Source organism: Phocoena phocoena, chromosome 11 (genome assembly GCF_963924675.1).
Source record: "Phocoena phocoena chromosome 11, mPhoPho1.1, whole genome shotgun sequence".
NCBI classification, from domain to species: Eukaryota; Metazoa; Chordata; class Mammalia; order Artiodactyla; family Phocoenidae; genus Phocoena; species Phocoena phocoena.
The window spans coordinates 20,581,053-20,606,479 of record NC_089229.1 but is presented as its reverse complement, the minus strand read 5'-3'; the positions used below and the strand labels follow the sequence as shown (position 1 = coordinate 20,606,479).

General features: G+C 39.4%; 1 protein-coding gene across 1 annotated transcript in view; it reads left to right on the top strand.

The window, feature by feature from the left end:
• The window catches only part of ANO4 (anoctamin 4), a 354,975-nt gene that overhangs the window by 278,804 nt on the left and 50,744 nt on the right, over window positions 1-25,427 (top strand). Inside the window, exons 15-21 of the mRNA XM_065888413.1 lie at window positions 5,190-5,330; window positions 7,802-7,966; window positions 13,444-13,480; window positions 15,587-15,698; window positions 16,657-16,714; window positions 16,855-16,952; window positions 18,778-18,920. Coding sequence (XP_065744485.1) covers window positions 5,190-5,330; window positions 7,802-7,966; window positions 13,444-13,480; window positions 15,587-15,698; window positions 16,657-16,714; window positions 16,855-16,952; window positions 18,778-18,920 — 754 coding nt within the window. The remainder of the gene's footprint in view (window positions 1-5,189; window positions 5,331-7,801; window positions 7,967-13,443; window positions 13,481-15,586; window positions 15,699-16,656; window positions 16,715-16,854; window positions 16,953-18,777; window positions 18,921-25,427) is intronic.

The following is a 25,427-nucleotide window of genomic DNA, read 5'->3' as shown; positions in this document are numbered from 1 at the left end:
TTCCAAGAGACACAGATATATATTTTTATAAATTAAAAGGAATCTTCTGTAAACATAACTGAGAATTTTAGCCCTCGGGTAGGCTTGGTGGGGGAGATAATTTTGAGGGGAGTGTTTTTTCCTTCAAATCATGCCTCGTGGATGGCTGCCTTTTCTCCTCACACCCATGAACACATTTGGGTAGTTTTTAAATCTAGAAATGATACTGGGATTCTCAGCAATCCCTGTTCTTGTGATGAGGCCTCTCTCATGCTTTTATAAGCATGCATTCTCTAGAAAATGGTTTTCTGAGTTGGAAGAGACTGCCCAGGTGACTTCTGGGGGCTACCAGCCACAGCCAGGCTGCATTCAAGACTTCCTCCTGGATGGAGCTGTTCTGGTTTTTGTTACACGTGTCTATGGGAGTGGCTTTCGAGTGGGATGGAAAATGCTCTTTCCTGGGAAGCCGAGTCACCACTAAGCAGCTGTGTCATCTAAGACAAATTACTTCATCTTCGTTTTCATTTCTAAAGAAAAATGTTTCTAAATTTTCCCCTTTCAGCTATAAAGTAGGGCATTAAATAACTTTGACTAAACCAGTCTAAAGTCACTGTTGGCCCTTGTGGTAGGCCCACAGTGTGAGTACCCTTAGGGTAAACATCCCTTCAGAAGTCTAGAGCTTCTGAACTCCCAGCCCTGTTAAAAAGTGTGGAGTGCTGAACCCTGCTTTCACTCAGCACACCTGTGTACAGGAACTCACGTCAGGGGCCATGTGCAATTCTATTTCTCTTTGGGATTCATTGTAGAAATGCCTCTTACTTCTAGCCTGTGGTTCTCAGCTTGCTGTACAGAAGAGCCCAGACATGCTGCATGCCTTCTTCAGGGGTAACCCAGCATGTTACTTTGCTAGGGCCGCCATAACAAAGCGCCACTGACTGGGTGGCTTAAGCAAAAGAAGTTGCCTGTCTCACAGTTTGGAGGCTAGTCTGAGATCAAGGTATTGGCAGGGCTGGTTTCTTCTGAGGGCCGTGAGGGAAGGGTCTGTTCCCAGTCTCTCTCCTTGGGCTGTAGATAGCCATCTACTCCCTGTATCTTCACATTGTCTTCTCTCTGTGCATGTCTCTGCCTAAATTTCCTCTTCCTATAAGGAAACTAGTCATGTTGGATTAAGGTCCACTCTAATGACCTCATTTTAACTTAATTACATCTGTAGAGACCCTGTCTCCAAATACAGACACATTCTGAGATACTGAGGGTTAGGACTTCAACTTATGAATTGGGGGGTGGGGTGGGGACACAATTCAGCCTGTAATACCCAGGATGACAGGTCTGGCTCCATGACTGGCCTCATTTTCTGGATGATTAACTCAGTGACCCTTGATGACACTTGTAGCCTAATGCATTGAGTTTCCCAAAGAAGCAGAATATTCTAGATCTGTTTATATCCTAAAGTGTAACTACCTAAAATAAAGGAGGCAGAGGCTGTTTATAACTCTATCTCCCCCTGACCTTCCCCATTACCTGCCACTGTGTAAAGTCAGCACTGGGCTTATCCTGCAGCAGGAGACGGGCTGCCCTTCCTCCTACACAGGGAGGCCACTACCAGACTTTGCCCATCCTCCATAATCTCTCTTCTGTCAGCTCCTTCTTTGCTTTCTGTCAGTACCTTCATCTAAGTCTTGAGTGTTTCTGCCTGGACTAACTCAGTCTCCACTGCACCAGAGTTTGTGCTTATTTTCCCTCCTCTTCCAAGACACTCATGTAGAACAAGTTCTTGATTAATCAGAATGACTTCAAAATACCGTTGTGCTGATTATCTTTTCCTAATCCCATAATTGCTTTTAGTCAGAAACTTTTCACATTGGATGGGACTCAACTCAATGAAATGAAATCTCAGCTTGATTTAGAATTAGAGGAACCTTGATATTAGCTGGATTTGAAAGGTATTTACCTTGTTTTCAATACTAATTAAGAATACATTTCAAGTCCCTCCCATCAAAAAACTTGCACAAGCCTCTTAGAAACCCTCAGCCACCAGAGGGCAGACACCAGAAGCAAGAAGAACTACAGTCCTTCAGCCTGTAGAACAAAAACCACATTCACAGAAAGGTAGACAAGATGAAAAGGCAGAGGGCTATGTATCAGATGAAGGAACAAGATAAAACCCAGAAAAACAACTAAATGAAGTGGAGATAGGAAACCTTCCAGAAAAAGAATTCAGTTAATGACAGTGAAGATGATCCAGGACCTCAGAAAAAGAATGGAGGCAAAGATTGAGAAGATGCAAGAAATGTTTAACAAAGACCTAGAAGAATTAAAGAACAAACAGAGATGAACAATACAATAACTGAAATGAAAAATACACGAGAAGGAATCAATAGCAGAATAACTGAGGCAGAAGAACAGATAAGTGACCTGGAAGACAGAATGGTGGAATTCACTGCCACAGAACAGAATAAAGAAAAAAGAATGAAAAGAAATGAAGACAGCCTAAGAGACCTCTGTGACAACATTAAACACAACGACATTTGCATTATAGGGGTCCCAGAAGGAGAAGAGAAAGAGAAAGGACCCAAGAAAATGTTTGAAAAGATTATAGTTGAAAACTTCCCTAACATGGGAAAGGAAATAGCCACCCAAGTCCAGGAAGTGCACAGAGTCCCAGGCAGGATAAACCCAAGGAGAAACATGCCGAGACACATAGTAATCAAATTGACAAAAATTAAAGACAAAGAAAAATTACTGAAAGCAGCAAGGGAAAAACGACAAATAACATACAAGGGAACTCCCATAAGGTTAACAGCTGATTTCTCAGCAGAAACTCTACAAGCCAGAAGGGAGTGGCATGATATATTTAAAGTGATGAAAGGGAAGAACCTACAACCAAGATTACTCTACCCAGCAAGGATCTCATTCAGATTCAATGGAGAAATCAAAAGCTTTACAGACAAGCAAAAGCTATGAGATTCAGCACCACCAAACCAGCTCTACAACAAATGCTAAAGGAACTTCTCTAAGTGGGAAACACAAGAGAAGAAAAGGACCTACAAAAACAAACCCATAACAATTAAGAAAATGGTAATAGGGACAGACATATCGATAATTACCTTAAACGTGAATGGATTAAGTGCTCCCACCAAAAGACACAGGCTTGCTGAATGGATACAAAATCAGGACCCATATATATGCTGTCTACAAGAGACCCACTCTTCAGACCTAGGGACACATACAGACTGAAAGTGAGGTGATGGAAAAAGATATTCCATGCAAACAAAAATCAAAAGAAAGCTGGAGTAGCAATTCTCATATCAGACAAAATAGACTTTAAAATAAAGACTATTACAAAAGACAAAGAAGAACACTACATGATGATCAAGGGATCAATCCAAGAAGAAGATATAACAATTATAAATATATATGCACACAACATAGGAGCACCTCAATACATAAGGCAACTGCTAACAGCTCTAAAAGAGGAAATTGACAGTAACACAATAATAGGGGGACTTTAACACCTCCCTTACACCGGTGGACAGATCATCGAAACAGAAAATAAGGAAACACAAGCTTTAAATGACACAATAGACCAGATAGATTTAATTGATATTTATAGGACATTCCATCCAAAAACAGCAGATTACACTTTCTTCTCAAGGGCACACAGAACATTCTGCAGGATAGATAACATCTTGGGTCACAAATGAAGCCTCAGTAAATTTAAGAAAATTGAAATCATATCAAGCATCTTTTTTGACCACAACGCTATGAGAATTGAAATCAGCTACAGGGAAAAAAAAAAAAAACATAAAAAACACAAACACATGGAGGCTAAACAATACATTGCTAAATAACCAAGAGATCACTAAAGAATCAAAGATGAAATCAAAAAATACCTAGAGACAAATGACAACGAAAACACGGCGATCCAAAACCTATGGGATGCAGCAAAAGCAGTTCTAAGAGGGAAGTTTATAGCAATACAAGCCTACCTCAAGAAACAAGAAAAATCTCAAACAATCTAACCTTACACCTAAAGGAACTAGAGAAACAAAACCCAAAGTTAGCAGAAGGAAAGAAATCATAAAGATCAGAGCAGAAATAAATGAAATAGAAACGAAGAAAACAATAGCAAGGATCAATAAAACTAAAAGCTGGTTCTTTGAGAAGATAAACAAAATTGATAAACCATTAGCTAGACTCATCAAGAAAAAGAGGGAGAGGACTCAAATCAATAAAATTAGAAATGAAAAAGGAGAAGTTACAACAGACACCACAGAAATACAAAGCATCCTAAGAGACTACTACAAGCAACTCTATGTCAATAAAGTGGACAACCTGGAAGAAATAGACAAATTCTTAGAAAGGTATAAGCTTCTAAGACTGAACCAGGAAGAAATAGAAAATATGAACAGACCAATCACAAGTAGAAATTGAAACTGTGATTAAAAATCTTCCAACAAACAAAAGTCCAGGACCAGACGGCTTCACAGGTGAATTCATTTAGAGAAGAGCTAACACCCATCCTTCTTCAACTCTTCCAAAAAATTGCAGAGGAAGGAACACTCCCAAACTCATTCTATGAGGCCACCATCACCCTGATACCAAAACCAAAGGTACTACAAAGAAAGAAAATTACAGACCAATATCACTGAGGAATATAGATGCAAAAATCCTCAACCACAAAAAGAATACGTTTCAAACCTATGGTTAAGGGTGAATGACATCTATAGCAGCTTATTAAAAAATAGATGCACGATGTTTTTTAACTGCCTAAATCAAAAAATTTTAAATTGTAGAAAACTAAGAATTATAACTCACAAAGCGAATTCTGAACATTTTGCTGTTCAGAAGCTTTCTTTGTCCTGGTGTCCACATCACTCCCCGGTAATAAAAGTATAAGCTTATTAGTTGTTTCAAACCACTAGGGACAGGACAAGTTGGTCCCTTTTCTCATTCTCAGTTTCTTTCTTCAAGTATAGTTTAAAAAGATAATAGAGACACTTAACTATTAGTTAATAGTCTTGATGATAGCCTTGATGATAAAAAGTCTAGATCATCATTCTGCAGATTTTCTTTAAGTGGCCGGTTTCCAAGCCCATGTCATTGACTGTGGCATTTGTTGACTCAGTTTTCCTGTAGGGTAAAATGATTTTTTTCTTATTGTCTGAACAGTTCTTCAGTACATAAAAATGTGTCTGCTTGTTCTTTAGGAAGAAATACGGCCCCAGTTTGAAGCCAAGTATTCCAAGAAAGAGCGGATGAATCCCATTTCGGGAAAACCAGAACCATATCAAGCATTTGCAGATAAATGCAGCCGACTTATTGTTTCTGCATCTGGAATATTCTTTATGGTCTGAAACTTTTTTTACAAAACTCTTTCTTTCATAAAGTACAAACCTGTAGCATGGTAACAATAATCATATCAAGTGTTTGGATATATTTTTAAACGTTCTGTTGTTTAGTCCTCACAACCATTCTACGTGGTGGTCAGGGATGGCATTGCTGTCTGCATTTTACAGGTGGAGCAACTGAGACTCCAGAAGGGTAAAGGGCTTGCCCAGATTAGCCAAGAAATAGACAAGAGCTCAGATCCTCTAATCTGCTGTTCTTTGCATTTGTCTCTCTATGTCATAATGAAAGGAACTAAAACTATGAGATAGTATTAATACCTACAGCAGTGTTTTTCAAACATTTTTTTACAATGCCCATAACAGTAAGAAATACAAACGTTGTCGTAACCTAGTATATACTACGCAAATAGATGTATAAAACCAAACATGGTAATTGAAACAATGTTCATCTTTACAATATGCAAGGAACTCTGATTTTTTTTGTTTTATTACAGTCTATTTTTTAATAGACTGTATATAGCCAGATATAACTCCCATTTATTTCACTAATGATTATATAAGTTTGCAAAACACTAATTTGAAGCTGGATTGTTAGCTTTTCCTAAAAAGAAGTCGTTTTATGATCAACTTTGACCCTGTCAATTACTGAACAAAACATATGCAAATATGTCAGAAATGTCATTTTAGACAGGAAAGGATGGTTAAGATCCTCCTTTCCTCTTTTCAAATAGCAAGTGTTTGTAAGTATATATCCTAGTTGGTTAGACTGGGAAGGACAAGACAATAGAAAATTCAGACAGTCTACCCCCCGTAGCCAGAAAGGAACTGAGCCCAGTGTCCCTCGGCTCAGATCAAGACTCAGATCCATGCCCTTCTACAGATGCTGCTTTGTTAGCAATTGTGTCGGGCCTTGCCTTCACATGTGCATTCACATTTATTGTTTGGGGTTTTGTTTCTCATGACAAGACCTAAGGACATAAATTAAGTTCTCCTTGTTCTACAGATGGGGTAGATCATAGAGGTAGAAGCCATGGAAAGAACAAGCTACGTGCCCAAGGTCACACTGCTAGCTCATAGCTGAACCAGGACTCAGACCTAACTTCTGACTCTGAGTCCAGTGAACTTTCCATTCTACCACATTGCCACCCTTGTCTATAATTCAGCGTAGTTCTCACCTGTCTCGCTATCAGCAGCTCCAGGATTCAGACACGGGCGATTTTTGTGTCTTTGTTTTCTATTATTATTACTACTACTACTACTTTAGCCAGTTCAGCTAGGACTCATACCTGAGCTTTTAGAGCATGTCACTCATAGTAAGCCAGAAATAGAGTCTGTGAGAAACACAGAAAAAGCTTCTATAAAGAAAGGAATCTCTAAGTTGGCAGAGGCTGTCCTGAGGCCCAGCTTTAAGATCCAGTTTTTGACAACTATGTAAGCTAAGTTCTCTGCTCAAAGACATATTAAGCAAGTCATCTAACGAAAGCCACAAAACTTTTTGGAATCTCAGATTCCCATTATTCATATAGAGAGAAGATATGCCATATTCTTCTCAAACACCATGAGATGTTCAGAGGAAGATACCTCAGTTCAGTCTGTGTATATATCTGATAAATAAGAGTATGCACCTCTCACAGGCTTCTTCAGCAACAAATAACTGAGCACTTGGCATGATGCTAAGTTGCTTTAGAAATGACAGTTACCATCCTTACCCTGATGGAGCTTACCATCTAAGTGGGAGAGACTAGCAATAATCAAACAAATTGTTAGAAATTATAAGTTGTATACTGAAAGAAGAGTACCCTATAACAAAAAAAAAAGCCTGGGGGGAGGAGTGGGCGTTCATGAAAAGCATTAATTATGAAGTAGTTCTTGAGCTGAGATGTGAAGAATGAGTTAGGTGTTAACTAGACTGCGTGAGGGGGGGGTGTGTGTGTGTGTTTGGCAGGGGAATGGGTGGATCAGCATTTTGGGCAAAGGAAATGGTCTTGAAGATTAAGGATGCTTAGCCCATTGGAAACAATAAGAAAAGGTCTAGAGTCTCCAGAGGGAGGGGAAAAACACTCAGTGGGGCTGGAGAGACTCTTCCAGGCCACCATAAGGGCTTTGCTTTTATCCTAAAAGGAAGCGAATAACTAGTTTTAAACAGAAGAGTGACACGATAAGATTTCCACAATAAATATTTGTTCATTTGCTCAATCTGATATTCTGTTTAATAAAGTGTTACCCCATAGCTTAACGGTTTATCAGCTCTCAAGTTCTGTGGCTTTTCTATTTGGATAACAAAGAACGTACAAACAGACAAGAGAAAGCATCAACCACGTGAAAAGTGTGCATTTTGTTGTGGTGTCTTGAGTCAGGACCACTGCCGCTTTATCTCGTTTCCTCATCCGAGGATTTTCCAGATGGCGGGAGCCCCTTCCTCCAACATTCCGTCACAGTGCTCACTGGGTGTCCTCTGGTCTTCCTGCCAGATCTGCGTGGTGATCGCCGCCGTGTTTGGGATCGTCATTTACAGGGTGGTGACCGTCAGCACTTTCGCCGCCTTTAAGTGGGCATTAATCAGGAATAATTCTCAGGTGGCAACCACGGGGACTGCCGTGTGCATCAACTTCTGCATCATCATGCTGTTGAACGTGGTAAGTGAGCTGCAAGGTAACTAGTCAGATGGATAAAATGTGTGCGCTACAGGTGAGTTTTCTTCTGTTCCTAGAGGGACCTGGCCTTAGAGAGGCTGGTCAGTTATGTGGCACTTACGGCCTGGCTGCAAAGTGCCTGGCATAAGGCGTACTCATCTGGGGATACAGAAGGCTTGAGTCAAATCTGGCCTCCAGGATTTTCTACATTGTAAGACTGGGCAAGGCACTTGCCCTCTCTGAACCTCAGTTCCCTTATTTATCCAGTAAGATAACACTGTATACCTCTTGGGGAAATTTAGAGAAAAAATACATTTTAAAGGCCTAGCTCAGACTCTGTGACATAGCTCAGTAGTGTTGGTTCCTGTTTCCTTTTGCTTCTGAACGATGGGAAATTAGTATCCAAAGCATTTCTTGCAATAACCCAGCAAGGAGTATTTCAGGGTGGTACTTGTAGCTTGTGTTGATTTCAGGTTTTTTTCAAATGTATATTTCAGCCCAGCCATCTCCCTTGAACCCCAAACATCCTCACCTAACACACACAACCCCCAACTCCTCGTCTTCCCTCCAGAATGAGCTCCTCCTGCAGCCCCCATTGTAGTCACCCAGGCTGAAACTCCTCTGCTTCTCTCAGCATCGAAATGTATCTAGAATTTGATCACTTTTCACACATCCCCAGTCCCCACCTTGGTCCAGGTCCCCAGCATATCCCACCTGGATTACTGCAGTGCTTTCCGAGCCGGTCTCCCAGCTTCCACGTCTGCTTCCCTCAATCCAGGCTCATCATAGCAGCTAGAGCAAGCAAGCTTCATCCATGTAAGTCAGCTTCTGTTCACTGTATCCAGTGGCTTTCCTCTTCCTCAGAATGAAAGTTCTGTCTTCACATGGAGACCCAGGGTCTCCCTCATCTGGCCCCAGCGAGCTCTCTGACTTTGTCTCCTCCCTCCTCACCTTGACTTTCCTGCTTCTCACTGGCCTTCCCTTTTCTCTTCAATGTACCAGGCACGCTCTCACCCTAGGACTTTTGACTTGCTCTTCTCTCTGCCTGGAACATTCTTTCCCATGGGGTCTGCAGAGTTTACTCCTGCACCTCCTTCAGGTCTTTGTTCAACTGTTACTTTTCCAGTATAAAGCTTCCCTGTCACTCAATTTAAAATTGCAGCCCACTCCTGCCGTCTGACCGTTTCCTAGCTCCTTGCCTGCTTTATTTTGTTCTATGGCGTTAATCGCCATCTAATAGGCTATTTTTAAATTTTTATTTTGTTATTTATCTTCTCCACTGGAATGTAGCCCCAAGAGGGCAGAAACTTTTGTCTTTCCTGATAAGAGTAGTAGAAGATCTAAGTTTCCAAACTCTGGCAACAGAAACAGGCTGTGGCTTACAGTAGGCTCTCAGTAAATTGTTGTCACTATTTGCAGAACAAAAGGCAGTGGCTGACATTGTTAGACTTGAGGTTTGTAGGAGGGAATAAATAACGTATGTAGAGTGCCATGTATAGTGTTAGGCATGGAGTAAGTGTTCAATTAGAGTTCCCCTCATCCTTATTTATACTGCAACTTAAATCTGGGCCATTGTGCTGAAATCACCGAGATAATGAAATATAGGTAATTTATTATTATTATTAAAGATACAGGAACTTCTTTATTATTTTAGAAAAAAAGTTTAAAAATCCAGAAGGTAGGGGAAAAAAAAGCACCTGCAGATCATTTTGACGTGATGACTGTGTAACTGCTTGGTCAAGTGGAGATTGAAAGTGGCTGTTTGTCACCCCCTTGCACTTCCCCTGTCCCCGGTTCAGCTCGTCTCAAAGTTAATTGTGGAATGAATATTCGTTGTGAAGGGGAGTGATTCATAGTGAAATTAACCAAACAGCCCGAGCCGTGAAAGGTTCTGCGTCCTGTAGGATGCAGTGAATTAAAGCTTACTGTATTTTATCATCTCTCTTCTACAATGTCTTATTAAAATTTAATTTATACATCTTAAGAAATAAATTTCTGCATATATGCAGTGGCTCTATAAACACATGCTTGCTGGTACATTTTGACCAGGAGCCAGTGTTGCCACTTCATTTAACTGAAAATCACTTATCCAAAAACCTCTGCTTCGTGGAACACAGCCAAGAAAAGAAGAAATAAACTAAAAACAAAGCAGGAGGGGAGATGAAATAGTATGTAATTAAGGCCACTACAAAGCACCTACTGTGTGCTAGGAGCTAGACAGGTAGGCGTTTTACATGTTTTATTTAACAAAGGGTTTCTGAGTCACCAAAATGGATGACCAAGCCCACACACTAAAGCTGACATGTGTCATTCTTAGGAATGCCCTTAAGGTTTCTTTTCTTTTCTTTTCTTTTCTTTCTTTCTTTTTAGATACAATGTGAACATATTTGGTGTTCTGATTTCTCAGCCAACATCAAACTAAAATAACAGAAGGTTACTAAGGCAAGAATACTGACAAGGTCAGAAAATGACAAGCCATAGCAAGGGGAAGGAAAGAAGATAAAAAGCATACACACTCTAAAACCAGCATCATCCAGGACCCTTTTGTGCTGTGACCAATTGCCTTACCCTCCTCGGCCATCTCTGAGGACATCCTCATCCAGCACACACCTTTACACTCCTGTCTTATGTCCTGAAGCTTTGCAGGTTCCATTATGAAGTCAACCAAGTGTGTAATATAGCTGGGAAAGCTCTTCATCAAAATATATTTTTAAAAATTTTAAGTCCTTAAAAAGCAAATGTTGAATAAAGGACAAACGACAGACTAATGACTATAACATAGCTTTGACCAATTCAGAACTAAACTATTAATGACCTTTGAAATGACCCAATTTAAGACATTTTTATGACTCAATAATATAGTTTTTATAGCTATATAAATTGTTTTCAATTACTTAAAATTTTGGCCATACTGGTCTTGCAAAAAAAAATCATTTGGACATTAATCATGAATACTTTTTCATTAACTGAATATAAAAATCTTGAGAGCTAGATTGGTATTTAATTTATGTTCATTAAAGCCTCTTTCAAATAATTATTATAGATCATATATCCTATTTCTGACTTTCTTCCAATCCTAACTGAAGAAGATCTATAAGGAATGCCTATTTTCTGGATTTGACAATGTGTGTTTACTTTTATGTGTATTTAAAAAAAAATAAAGCTCATATTATTTTACAGAAGTATTCTGGATCCTAACAAACTATTATGCCTCTTAGTGGCTAGTTACGGGGTTTTCATTTTATTCCATGTCTTGAAAAATAAATATTTCAAAGACAGAGTGAATAGATAGATTTCCTCACTCCTCCTTGTCATGCTCTTTCAATTTTATTCTGCTTCACTAGTGACCAAAGAACATCTCAATATAGTGGTCTCAAGCTATATATGCCAATAAAGGAAGACATTAAAAGTCATTACCATCCTTTTTATTCAGCCATACCAAAATGAATCTGACATTTCATTATAACCTGTAAACAGTGAAAACCACAATGACTTGTTCCAAAAAGAACTAAACCAGAAAATATGGCTTGCATCAGAACAAACCCACATATATTGATCAGGTGGACAAGATAAAATTAGAAGTGCTCATAGCTTCTTTTGGATATATCCTTAGGATCAGAAAGCTTGCTGTTAGTTAAAGATTCTGACAGTAACCATTTGTGGCATCCAGTTTGGAAACTTAGATCTTCTACTACTCTTATCAGAACAAACTATCTGTGCTTTCTGTCTCAACTGGCTAATGAGAAATCAGGCCTTTTCCAGAAACCACTCATGTGAAGCTCTCTTGCTGGCTCTCAGTCCCTTTGTTTATGTGCTCTTTTCTGTTGCATCCTGCTCAAAGTCTCACTATCCATCTCGTATCATCCAGATAAAATGTTCACAGATGCCATGAATCCCAGTGTCCTCATACACTTTACCTTACTTTTCAAAAGGTTAATAATAATTATATTTCAACTCCTGTGCTGTTCCTTTTTTAAATTCCAGTTTTTTCAGTTTCCAAACAAAAATAACGATGGCATATCACCAGCTCTCAAGGCCTTTGAGGCAAGTGTGCAAAGCGAGGCACTTTAACAAATGTGCATCAACATGAAAGATTAAAGGATGAACTAGGTAATCAAAAATTATATTTTTGAGAAAGGTTGTCTCACCAGTTGAATTTAATTTTCCTTGATAATTATGTAAGTAACTTTAATAATACCATGCCTTTGTAATATTAAAATAATTTTGATTAGAATATCTGTCCTAATCTGTTGTTTACCAGTATTTTATTTTTATGATAAAATTGAGATGTATGACTCATCTATAACACAAGATTTCTTACTGAAAATTATACCGCTCTGTTTTAACATTGGACTTCAAGAGTCTGAGATTTCTATATACAAAATTTGATACTGTGGCCATATGAATTATTTATATCTTAATATAACAAACCACAGCCTTTGCTGAAAATTTAGAGTCATACAATCTGAGTATTTAGACTATTCCTGTAGTTAGAAGAAATCTGGGGTAAGAGAATGCAAAAGTTAGGAAGGACCTCAAGATGAGCGTGTCCAATACCCATTCTCAACCACATGTAAGGAAAACGATGGTCTAAAGAAGAGGTGAGGTAACATGCCCAAGACCTATAGCTTGTTGGCTGGTAAAGCTGTTATTCCAGCCTGGGGAATTTTAACCAGTGAAATTTCACTACTTCAGTCTAAATGTGATCTTAATTTTCATATTGTTCAAATCCATTTGACTAGTTTTCTTTTTCGTTTTCATTAATCATCTTTCATTTTAGAGAAAGCACTTGCTCTTTTCTTTTTCAATTTATACCCTCCCTAGGGAATCTCCTAGAGCTGGGTTTGCCCTTAACCGTACCCCCTGTACTTCCATACACACACACAAGCACGGGGACACACACCCCTTCCATCCTATTAGGACCCTCCATTTACCAGATGGCTGGGTGAGTTAGGGATGCATCTAATTCACTAATAGAAAAGCAGATTACCATAAGTTTGGTGGTTCCCAATAATGTTTGATCACTTTGGTGTTTAGGAATGCTATAATCTAGAAAATCAGCCCATAAAAACAATAGGATTACAGACCCTTATCAGAAGCAGTCTTAGAGATTTTACATTGAGGAGATTTTACATTTTTACATTTTTACTTTGAGGATGCTTAGAGATTTTACACTGAGGAGGCCCAGGAATGTTGTGACTTGCCCAGCATCCCTTAGCAAGCTGATAATTAGTGGCAGCTGCCCTGTTGTTACAGAATTATTCACCCCAACACAAGAAGTGAGACTTTTAAAATATTAAAATGGGACCTTGTACAATTCTTTCTTGTCCTGAAAGGACACACTTGTTGATGATGTTTTCATTGTTTGCACAGTGGATGGTTAATGAAATTATTTTCATTCATGACTTAACCTATTTACTTCCTAATTACAGATTTTAGAACATCTACAGTTTGTTAAATGTATTACATTTATTTTACAGCTCTATGAAAAAGTCGCACTGCTTCTTACAAACTTAGGTAAGTGGAACCCTTTTTATTTCACAGTACAGTATTGTAGTCTGAAAAACACCTTCTCAAAGATTCATTTCTGAAACACTGCTGAAAACAAATATTCCCTTTATTTTGAACTGCATACAACAATTTGTTCTTTGCCCTCAACAGGACATGGTAAATATGTCTAGGAATTGAGAGAATCTTTCCTCCCTAAAGCTTTAAAGCATTTAGACATTATCTTTTGTGAGCTAATATAATTGAAAGTAGGTTTTCTCTTACAAAAGTACACGTGTATGAAGTACCTATAATCATTTAGAAAAGTGTTCATTTGCTGTTGCCTACAATTTTTATTTAATTAAAAACACAGCGAGTTTTAATGGCATATAAAATCACAGCAAAATTAGTTGCTTTGAAGACTGGGAGTCTTTTATGTAGACAGGCTAACCATTACTGACATCTGTGGAAATGACATTCATCTGGACAAGTCATCCCTAGGAACGTTTCTCTGACTCTGTAAGGCACCAGAACAATCTGGTAACCAGCTATGAGCTGTACATTTACTACATTTTCAAGATAGAGGAATTGTCCCCATTTCATTAATGAGATATTAGTCATTTTGCTCTATGCAGTTCGAGAAAATTACATGCTCCCACACAAAACCTGTTTTAGCACATTCCCATATGTAGCTTGCCAAAGGGAGAAAAAAATCACAAAAGTGTTTTTATTTATAATCATCATTATAATAAAAGATGCCAGATACATCTGGCATCTCATCTTTTTGAGCCCTTCTAATGTGCCAGATACAGAGCTAGGCACTTGGCGTATCTCCTTTGAATTCATTGAAATCTTCCATCACCGCCACTCTTTGCCCAAAAATATAGAAGTTTATGTCCACAGAAGAGGTAACTGCCCATTGATAGACTGTGTCCAGGGGCGACCTTGCTCCAGGCTGGAAAAGATGCCTGTGGAGATATCAGCCATGGTCAATCTTTGGTTGGGCCACCTGGGAACCCACCCAGCTGGCTGATGAGCTAGGAGACCTTCCTGTGTAACCAAGAGTTCATTAGCAGAAGTGAAGTAAAGCTAAAGCCCTTGAAGCATCCTTTGTCATTTCTTCCCTCAACAACAGTATGGCCTTGTTCTGAAATTGACATTTAAACCATTTTAAATCCGATTCTCATTCTTTCTCCCCACCCTTCTCAGATATACTCCTGGGAAGCATTTTGAGCTATAATTTGTGGGAAAGGAATTGATGGGGTAAAATGGTAAATGAGCAATTAGAAGCTCAGGGAATGTGGAAACAGAAAGTGCTATTGGATTAAATTCATTTTCTTTGACGTTGTTTGAGGTGAGGGTGCAACTTCCAGGGAAGGATAAGCACATTTGACATGAGATTTCAGGTTGGAGGATTGATCCATATTTTTGGTTTGCATCACCATGTCCAAAGAGCATTTGCTGTATGGAAACCGAAATACAAGAAGATGAAAATTGGTGCCTGACTGAGGTCAGGAAATTGTAAGACAAAGACGCTGCTGTACAATAAAAGCTCTAAAGATGAGGTCACCTCTTTGGTACTTGTCCTTGAGAATGAAAATGATGATGGATGAGGGTGACAGGTAACGGGGTCAGATGCTCATTCTGAGATGGGGGGTCTGACTCCCTCTCTCCCAGTAGCACCTCACATCACACCAGAAATAGAAGTCAGGACCAAGGAGTTATTAGGAGATGGGAGGGGACCTGATGCCACACAGGCCCCACCCCACAGGTGGAAACTAAGAGCAAAAGGAGAGGCTCCTGCAAGGAGCCAGGGCCGGGAGTGCGGCCCCTTCAGCCTGGCTGTCTCTACTCCAGGCTCTCCGGGCATCCTGGAACAGCAGAACAAACGATATTCCCTGCCCTCGGACAAGTCAGTAGTCACTTCCCACCAAAGCCTCGCTGGGGCTGGTCTGGGAGCTTGAGGAACCCATGGATGGTCCATTCCGTCGCATGTCATCTGTAGGCAAGCTGGGCTCTCCTGCAGCCTCCTTAGGAAGCCTCTGCTCCCACCCCGTGCATCTGGGGAGCTGGACAGAGGGAGTTGAGGAGGAGTCAGATGCAGCCTCTCAAACTCTGCTCCCCTTGTGTCCACAGAACAGCCTCGCACTGAGTCCGAGTGGGAGAACAGCTTCACCCTGAAAATGTTTCTTTTTCAGTTTGTCAATCTGAACAGCTCCACGTTTTACATCGCATTCTTCCTCGGAAGGTAAGAACCCATTCTCTCCACACCTCCCCCCCGCCAGGGACAGAGCGCACAGAGGTCACTGACCAGGGTGACAGAGAGGCCAGCCTTTAGGGTGATTTTTATAAAGTGTATAAAGAGGAGAACAGTCTCCTCCTTTCCTTTCCCTTCCCATTCTGGGGAATGGTCTCCATCAAAGTCCCTTGCACCTTTTCTTGTTAAGGTGAGTAGAAGAAAATAGTTTGCGCACGTGAAGCGTGAATGTAAAACTTGCAGGCTCCATCTGTACGTGAATCGGGCCTCTGGATCTCACACCTATAAGAGCAGGTGGCATCAGGGGGAGGACAGCAGGCAGCATGTCCCAGATCCCTGACCTCACAGAGGAGGGAAGGACATTCAGACAGGAAAGGGGGCTGACGTGGGATGCCGAAGGAGACTGGGTAGCTTCTGAATCCAGCAGTTCTGAGGATTTGGAACGTCCAGGTACCGTGAACTTCATTACACCAGGAAGCGTGTCTGAGGAGACTAGAACCAGGGAAGAGCCGAGTATTGGGTTTTAGTGAAATGGATGAGCAGCCTCTCCGCAGTCTCTAGCTACTTCAGTATGGAATGCTAGTCAAATAGTTTAGTTGTAAAAAATAAAAAACACGGCATTACTGATATTCAAAAAGATCTGATGTGTTTGAACCCAGCCTGCTGCTCACACCACAGTCACTTGATATTCAGCAGAAAATGTTAAAAGCCACAGCAGGCAGCAAGAACTGGCCTCAGTGTTCAGCAGACAGACAGAAGGGCCGGGAGAGAAATACTCCCAGAGAATTCCAGAAGCTGCCATCATGCCAGTTCCAGAGAGTTTTCCTAATTCCCTGAGACCCGTTCCTTACTGCACCGGTAATTTTCACTGGAGGATGTGCTAATCTGAATATAATATTCACTGAAGGCTACAGGATGCTAACGGTTTGTTTTTCTGTGTGTGTTGAAGATTCACAGGACACCCAGGTGCCTACTTGAGGCTGATAAACAGGTGGAGACTAGAAGAGGTCTGTATTCTCCCATCATTCCTTGTTTCCTACAGACTTGGCGTTAAACAGGCTTAGGGCAACCTTGTGCAGATTAGAAACCAGACAGCCTTTCTTCCTGTCCATTGATTCTTGAATTTCTGTGTTTGCTTACCTCGCAGTGCCACCCTAGTGGATGCCTTATTGATCTCTGTATGCAAATGGGTATTATAATGGTGCTAAAGCAGACCTGGAATAATTTCATGGAACTTGGCTACCCGTAAGTACCTTAGATATCTATACTTGAGAGGCAGCAAGTCTCATTGGCTTTTCTAGGTGTGGCAAGTAAGATAATGCAGACTCAGCAGTTGTGTGTGTGTGTGTGTGTGTGTGTGTGTGTGTGTGTGTGTGTGTGCGTGTGTGTGTGTGTGCGTGTGTGTGTGTGCGCGTGTGTGTGTGCGTGTGTGTGTGTGTACCTGGAGCTAAGTCGTCATGCTTAGATATTCAAAGACAAATCATGAAAATAATAAACATCGGCTCTTTTGGAAGATTTAGCACAAATCGCATAAACAAAAGTGAATATTCTTTAAGAAGTCTCTGTGGGCCCCTAAATAATTGGATACCTGCTTCCAAGCCGCTTTAAATGATGATGACACATTAACGAGGTCTCTACTCCCCAACCCCTGCAACAAATCAGAAATGGTAATTTCTTTAAACTTCCTTAAATTCAACTGTACAGGAAAGGAACTTATGGAAAGAAGACCTGAAAAAATGATCCAAAAAAGAAACTGGAGTATTTCTAAGTAAGCCTATCCTAACCGGTAAAAACATCATTACCTGATGATAACAGTTTATGTTGATGGCAATGGGCAAAAACTTGCATCACCTTCGTAAGGATGACCTTGAATTTGGCTGTGTCTGCTCTGTTCTGGTCAGTTAAGTTTTAAAGGGACATAAATCAGCAGCACTTCTATTTCTTCTTTAATTCTACACCTGCAGGTTTCCAGGTCAGCTCAAGTGTCTCCATAGAGAATTCCAGGTTTCAGGGAAGACCACTCAGCCAGAACAATTAACTGGAACTCGGTTCACTTCGAAAAGTCATCTCTTAGCTCCCCGTCAGAACCACTGCCAGTAATTTTCTCTTCTTAGATTTATTTTTAGAAAACTTCTTCCAAGTGTTGATGTTTTCTATAAAACTTTAAAAAAACAAAGCATAAAATTTTAAAATTAGAAGCATTATATTCTTTTAAAGTATCGTCCATAACCTATCAAAATGTCATAGACATCAAAGGGAACTATATTTTCTACTAATATGGACATAGAGCAAAACTGTGAAGTAGGCAGAATTGTCTTTGATACCCATCCCCTTATTTAGTTTATTTCACATTTGTTTTTGCTTTGGCATCGCTCCTCTCAGATACCCCTCAGCTTTCTCCTTGCCCGCTACAGCACACAAACCTGACCCCCCCACACACCCCAATTTCTTCAACCCTGTTCCGTATCGTAAGATGCACTTCTGAACACTGCCAAGGATTAATGTACTAACCTCACCAGCGTGAGATGCATTTTATTGGGAATCAGAGCCTCTGTCAAACTCAACCCAAAAGCAGGCAGATCCAGTTGTGGACCTGCGGGCTTCTGTATGCCAGGAAAGGAGGAAACCTTTGTGGGTTTTCAGACCTTCTAGGGCCCTCGAGTCAGAGTATGCAGGTCAGCACCCCATGGTAAGACTGCTCACGGGTCCTCAACTAAGCCAGCTAGGGCAAACCATCTTCTTCTCAGAGGCCTGTGGGTTGCCTTTGTACTGGGGGATCAGGTTATCAATGCTCTCAGTCCTCTACCCAAACCTCCGAGGCACCACTGGACGAGAGACAGTTTCGTGCATGATTAAAATAAGTTCATCAATCATTCTGTTCACTTGCAAGTACAAATGCTTGAAGTGTAGCGTCCATTGTTATTTCCCTTCTAATCCAAGGCTTCATTTCCTTGGCAGCGTGTCCTAAATTTTTTAAACTATTGTTCTATATTCTATTTCTTATTACTTAAGTCTTATGAACAGCTATATACATATATATTTTTTTAAATAAATTGATCTTGTTGTGCAGGTTAATTCAGAATTGGTGGACTAGAAGGAAAGTACGACAAGAGCATGGACCTGAAAGGAAAATAAGTTTCCCACAGTGGGAAAAGGACTACAACCTTCAGCCGATGAATGCCTACGGACTTTTCGATGAATACTTAGAAATGAGTATGAAAATAGCCTATTTTATCTGATTTTTAAAAATTTTATTGAAGTATAGTTAATTTACAATGTGTTAATTTCTGCTGTACAGCAAAATGACTCAGTTATAATTCTTTTCATATTCTTTTCCATTATGGTTTATCATAGGATATTGAATATAGTTCCCTGTGCTACAGAGTAGGACCTTGTTGTCTGTTTTATCCTATTAATTATAAATGTTAATTCTAGCTACATTTAACTAGACATACACCGTTATCTTCGAGGCTAGCAGTATGGGGGGATTCTTGAGCTAAATGCAGAGGAAGGGTGTTCTTGCTTTAAGAAGCTTTATTGACAGAAATAGTGCCAAGTCACTTCACATTCTTCATGACATTGTGTCCTGTCCCTTGTAATAAATCACCAGAAAAAAATGAGCTGAAAACTTGGTGAACCAAAGAAAAAGGAGTGATCACTCATGGCGTGATTGATTCATTCATTCAGCAGACATGTCTTTTTTTTAATTGAAGTATCGTTCATTTACAATGTTGTGTTAGTTTCAGGTGTATGGCAAAGTGAATCAGTTATACATATATACATAGAAGAATATAAACATTCTTTTTCATATTCCTTTCTATTATAGTTTATTATAAGATATTTAATATAGTTCCCTGTGCTATACAGTAGGACCTTGTTGTTTATCTATTTTATATATAGTAGTTTGTATCCAGCGGACATCTTTTGAGCCATGTTATGTCCAGGCAGACATTATGTTTGGCACTAGAGATACAAGAAGGAATCAGGCACAGTCCCAGCTCTGAGAGAGTGCACAGTGAGGGAAAGTCAGAGGTACAAAAGGTAAGTGCAATAAAGTGGCATAGATGCTGCAGTATGAGTCAGTAGGGCGTAGACGGGGGACAGTCATTTCCCTTGAGGGGGTGGCAGGAAGCTGGGAATGCTTAAGCTATGCTACACTTATACTGAAGGAATCTGATTTCTCTATAATCAAATCCAAGCTACTTACTTTAGCATGTATCTGAGAGCATGAGCTTTAGAAACAGATTACCTGAGTTCAAATCCCAGCCCCTCACTTATTAACTGTGAAACCTTGGGCAATTAATTAATCTCTCTGTCTCACTTTCCTCTTCTTTATAATGGGGATAAAAAAAGTAACCACTTCAGAGCACTTCTATGTGGATTAAATAAATTAACACATGGAAAGGGCTTAGAACAATGCCTGGCTCGTAGTATGTACTTGATATATGTCATCCCTGTCATTATTATTATTTTTCTATTCTTATCTTCCAGGGGAGAAAAGCTTAACAAAATCCCTTAGCAGATACACTGAGTGTGGATAGCTTTTCTCTTTTTTTCTAATTATGTTTAAGCTCTGTAAGTGGGGGTAGGGATGGGCAAGATACATTACTTCTGAAAGAAGTTCTTTCTGGGAAAATCTGAAAATTAAAGCAGTAGTAGAGTTGATACTTAATGTTTCTTAGGTCACTTATGTCCTAAGTACCTAGAGTTTCAATTATAGAATGGCAGAATGATATAACTTGGAGAAGAAATCAATTTGGGCAGTAATAATAACACTTAATAAAGGGAATTCATTAAGTGAACTAACCACTTGGAGGTCTCTTAATGGATTCTCCTCCCATAAAGAAGGAAATGAACAATAATGTTGGTATATAGAGTGTATGAAAAGAACTGGTAGTGCTCCAAATATTCCAGTATCTTTGCAGCAAGAAACGAATCTCAGAAGCAGCATTACAAGCAGACCAGTGAATCCTAACTGCTTGCTTCTGTTCTTGTTGTTTTTGTTATTTTCTTAATGACTGTACTGCTTTGTTATATTTTTTAAATGTATTCATTGAAGTAGAATATATAGTGAGAAAAGCATATAAATCAAAAGTGTACAGATCAATAAATATTCACAAATTTATGCACAAATGTAACCAAACTATGTAGGTGAGGGGATAACACACTACTGCCCTCAGACCCAAAGCCAGTCCACTGCCTGGCTTTGTAAATAACATTCTATTGAAACACAGCAATACCCGTTTATTTACACATTATCTATAGTTTTTTAATTTAATTTTTATTTTATATTACAGTTGATTTACAATGTTCTGTTAGTTTTGGGTGTACAGCAAAGTGGTTCAGTTATACATATATCCATTCTTTTTCAGATTCTTTTCCCATATAGATTATTACAGAATATTGGGTAGAGTTCGCTGTGCTATGCAGTAGGTCCTTGTTGATTATCTATTTCATATATAGTACTGTGTATATGTGAATCCCAAATTCCTAATTTATCCCTCCTCCCCACCTTTCCCCTTTGGTAACCATAAGTTTGTTTTTGAAGTCTGTGAGTCTCTTTCTGTTTAGGAAATAAGTTCATTTGTATCATGTTTTTAGATTCCACTTGTGATATCATATAGCACTTGTCTTTCTCTGACTTATTTCACTAAGCACGATATTCTCTGGGTCCATCATGTTGCTGCAGATGGCATTATTTCATTCTTTTTTATGGCCGAGTAATATTCCATCGTATATATGTACCACATCTTCTTTATCCATTCCTCTGTCGATGGACATTTAGGTTGCTTCCATGTCTTGGCCATTGTATATAGTGCTGCAGTGAACATTGGGGTGCATGTATCTTTTTGAATTATGGTTTTCTCCAGATATATGCCCAGGATTGCTGGGTTGTATGGTAGTTTTTAGTTTTTTAAGGAATCTCCATACTGTTCTCCATAGTGGCTGTACCAATTTACATTCCCACAAACTATGTAGGAGGGTTCCCTTCTCTCCACACCCTCTCCAGCATTTATTATTTGTAGACTATTTGATGACAGTCATTCTGACCAGTGTGAGGTGATTCCTCATTGTAGTTTCGATCTGCATTTCTCTAATAAATAGCGATGTTGAGAGTCTTTTCATGTGCCCGTTGGCCATCTGTATGTCTTCTTTGGAGAAATGTCTATTTAGATCTTCTGCCCATTTTTTGACTGGGTTGTGTTTTTTGTTTTGATATTCAGTTCCATGAGCTATTTGTATATTTTGGCAACTAATCCCTTGTAGGTCACTTCGTTTGCAAATATTTTCTCCCATTTAGGGTTGTTTTTTCCTTTTGTTTATGGTTTCCTGTGCTGTGCAAAAGCTTTTAAGTTTAATTAGGTCCCATTTGTTTATTTTTGTTTTTATTTTCGTTACTGTAAGTCAGGGAGCCTGAATCCTCCAGCTCCATTTTCTTTTCTCAGGATTGCTTTGGCTATTCAGGGTCTTTTGTGTTTCCATACACATTTAAAATATTTTTGTTCTAGTTCTGTGAAAAATGCCACTGGTAATTTAATAAGGATTGAATTGAATCTGTAGGTTGCCTTGTATAGTGTAGTCATTTTGACAATATTGATTCTTCCAGTCCAAGAACATGGTATATCATTTTTCCATCTGTTTGTGTCATCTTCATTTTCTTTCATCAGCATCTTATAGTTTTCAGAGTAGGTTTATTCCTAGGTATTTTATTCTTTTTGATGTGATGATAAATGGGATTGCTTCCTTAATTTTGCTTTCTGATCTTTCATTGTTAGTGTATAGAAATGCAACAGATTTCTGTGTATTAACTTTGTATCCTGCAACCTTACCAAATTCATTGATGAGGTCTAGTACTATTCTGGAAGCATCTTTAGGATTTTCTATGTATAGTATCATGTCATCTGCAAACAGTGATAGTTTTACTTCTTCTTTTCCAATTTGGATTCCTTTTATTTCTTTTTCTTCTCTGATTGCCATTGTCTAGGACTTCCAAAACTATGTTGAATAAAAGTAGTGAGAGTGGACATCCTTGTCTTGTTCCTGATCTTAGAGGAAATGCTTTCAGCTTTTCACTGTTGAGTATGATGTTAGCTGTGGGTTTGTCATATATGGCCTTTATAATATTGAGGTATGTTCCCTCTATCCCACTTTTTGGAGAGTTTTTATCATAAATGGGTGTTGAATTTTGCCAAAAGCTTTTTCTGCATCTACTGAGATGATCGTATGGTTTTTATTCTTCAATTTGTCGATGTGGTGTATCACACTGACCGATTTGCTCAGGACGACTTTAGGCAGCCTGTCTGCTGATGGGTGGGGCTGTGTGTGTTCCCACCCTGCTGGTTGTTTGGTCTGAGGCATCCCAACACTGGAGCCTGCAGGCTGTTGGGTGGGGCCAGGTCTCAGTGCCAAAAAGCATCTGCCACCAGTGTCCTTGCCCCCACAGTGAGCCACAGCTGACCCTCGCCTCCCCAGGAGACCCTCCAAGACCCGCAGGTAGGTCTGGCCCAGGCTCGTATGGAGTCACTGCTTTGCCCCGGGTCTTAGTGCACGTGAAACATTGTGTGCACCCTCCAAGAGTGGAGTCCCTGTTTCCCCCACTCCTGTGGAGCTCCTTCACTCAAGCCCTGCTGGCTTTCAAAGTCAAATGCTCTGGGGGCTCCTCCTTCTGACGCCAGACCCCTAGGCTGCAGAGCTTGACATAGGGCTCACTCCTATGGGAGAACCCCTGCGATATGGTATGGGATTTGATTATATCATGAAAGTGCCCCTCCTACAGTCTTGTTGTGGCTTCTTCTTTATCTTTGGGTGTAGAATACCTTTTTTGGTGGTATTGTGTCTTTTTTGTTGATGGTTGTTCAGCAGTTAGCTGCGATTTTGGTGTCTTCAAGAGAGGAGGTAAGCTCAAGTCCTTCTGCTCTGCCATCTCGTCTCCAGGCCTCTACATATTATCTGTAGTTACTTTTGCACTACAGCAGCAGAGCTGATCAGTTGTGACGGAGACTTTATGGCCCACAAAGCTGGCTCTTTACAGAAAATGTTTGTCATCCTGTGAGCTACATCAAGAAATAGGATATTATCAGTATCAAAGAAGGCTCCCTTGTTTCCTCTCCCAGTTATAACACCCTCCCCAACCACTTTCCTGACTTCTAATTTTGCCTTTTTAAAAAAATCTCTATAGAAATGGAATTATACATCTTCTTTCGTAAATGGCTTATTCCATTCAATAACATATTTATAAGATACTTCCATGTTGCTACAGGTAAAACTTCATTTTCATTTTTGTACAGTATTCGTAGAATGTGTACCTGAAGCAAAATTATGAAACAAGTGAGTATGTCTTTGATACCCACCTCCATCTTTCCTTAGTCACATGTAGTTTTTTTTTCATTTCCAATCCCAGATACTTTCCATTTTATCTTTCTCCCCTTCCCCCACCAATCCCTCAATCCTTTCCCATATCATGAAATGGACCTCTGAGCACTGCTAAGGATTCATGAGCTAGATAGTTGCATTTTTGTAAGAATCAAAGCCTCTGTCAAACTTGAGTCAAAAAAAAAACAAGAGGCAAACTTACTTGTGGATGTGCAGGCATCAGTGTGCCAGTGGATGAACCAGCTTGTGAGTCTACAGATCTTCTAGACCCCTGAAAACTGGAATTCACCACTCTTTACCCATCCATCCTATTGGTGATTTGTGAGTTGTTTCTAGGTTTGGGTTCTTACAAACGATATTGCTATGAACATTTTGGTACATGGGTTTTAGTTAACATTTGTATGTATTTCTGTTGGGAATTTATGCAAGAGTGGAGTTACCAGTGGAGTGGCCATCATAATGTACGCATTTGTGGATCTTCAGTAGACACCTGCAAACAATTTTCAAAACTCCAACTAGCAATATAAGAGCTTCAGTTATTCTACATACTCACTAAAACTTGTTAGTGTCCGTCTTTTTAAATTTTGGGCATTCTGGTTCGTAGGTAGTAGTACCTCATCATTGTTTTAATTTGAAATTTCATGTCAACTTAAAATGCTGCATACCTTTTCATATGCTTCTGGTCATTTGGGTATCCTCTTTCGTGAATTCCCATTCAGGCCCATGATTCTGTTCTGTTTCTCTTTCTTAGTGATTTTAGAAGTTATTTATATATTCTGGATATGAATCTTTTGTCAGCTGGACCTGGAATGTCTTTTGTAGGAAAGTTTCTAATTATAGATTTAATTTCGTTAATAGATATATGACTATTCAGATTTTCTGTTTCTTCAAGTAACCATTTCAGTAGTCTGTGGTTTAGTTGTGTTTTTCAAGAAACTCATCTGTTTCATCTGAATTTTCACATTTAGTGGAATAAAGTTGTTTATAATACTCTTACAAACTTTTAATGTACATAAGGTCTGTAGTGATGTTCTCGTTTTCATTTATACTTTCATAGTTTGTGCTTTTTTCCTTTAACAATCTGGCTAGAGGTTTATTAATTTTTTATTTCTGCTCTTATTTCCTGCCTATTCTTTCTTTGGGCCTAATTTTCTCTTTTCCAAACATCTTCAGGTGGAAGCTTAAATAACTGATTTTCTACTTTTCTTCTTTTTCTAATTTAGGCATTTAGAATTATGATTTTCTCTATGAATACTGCTTTATAGCTGTATCCTATAAGTTTTGAGATGCTATATTTTCATCATCAAGGCATTTGCTAATTGCCATTGTAGTTTTTTTTTAACCTAT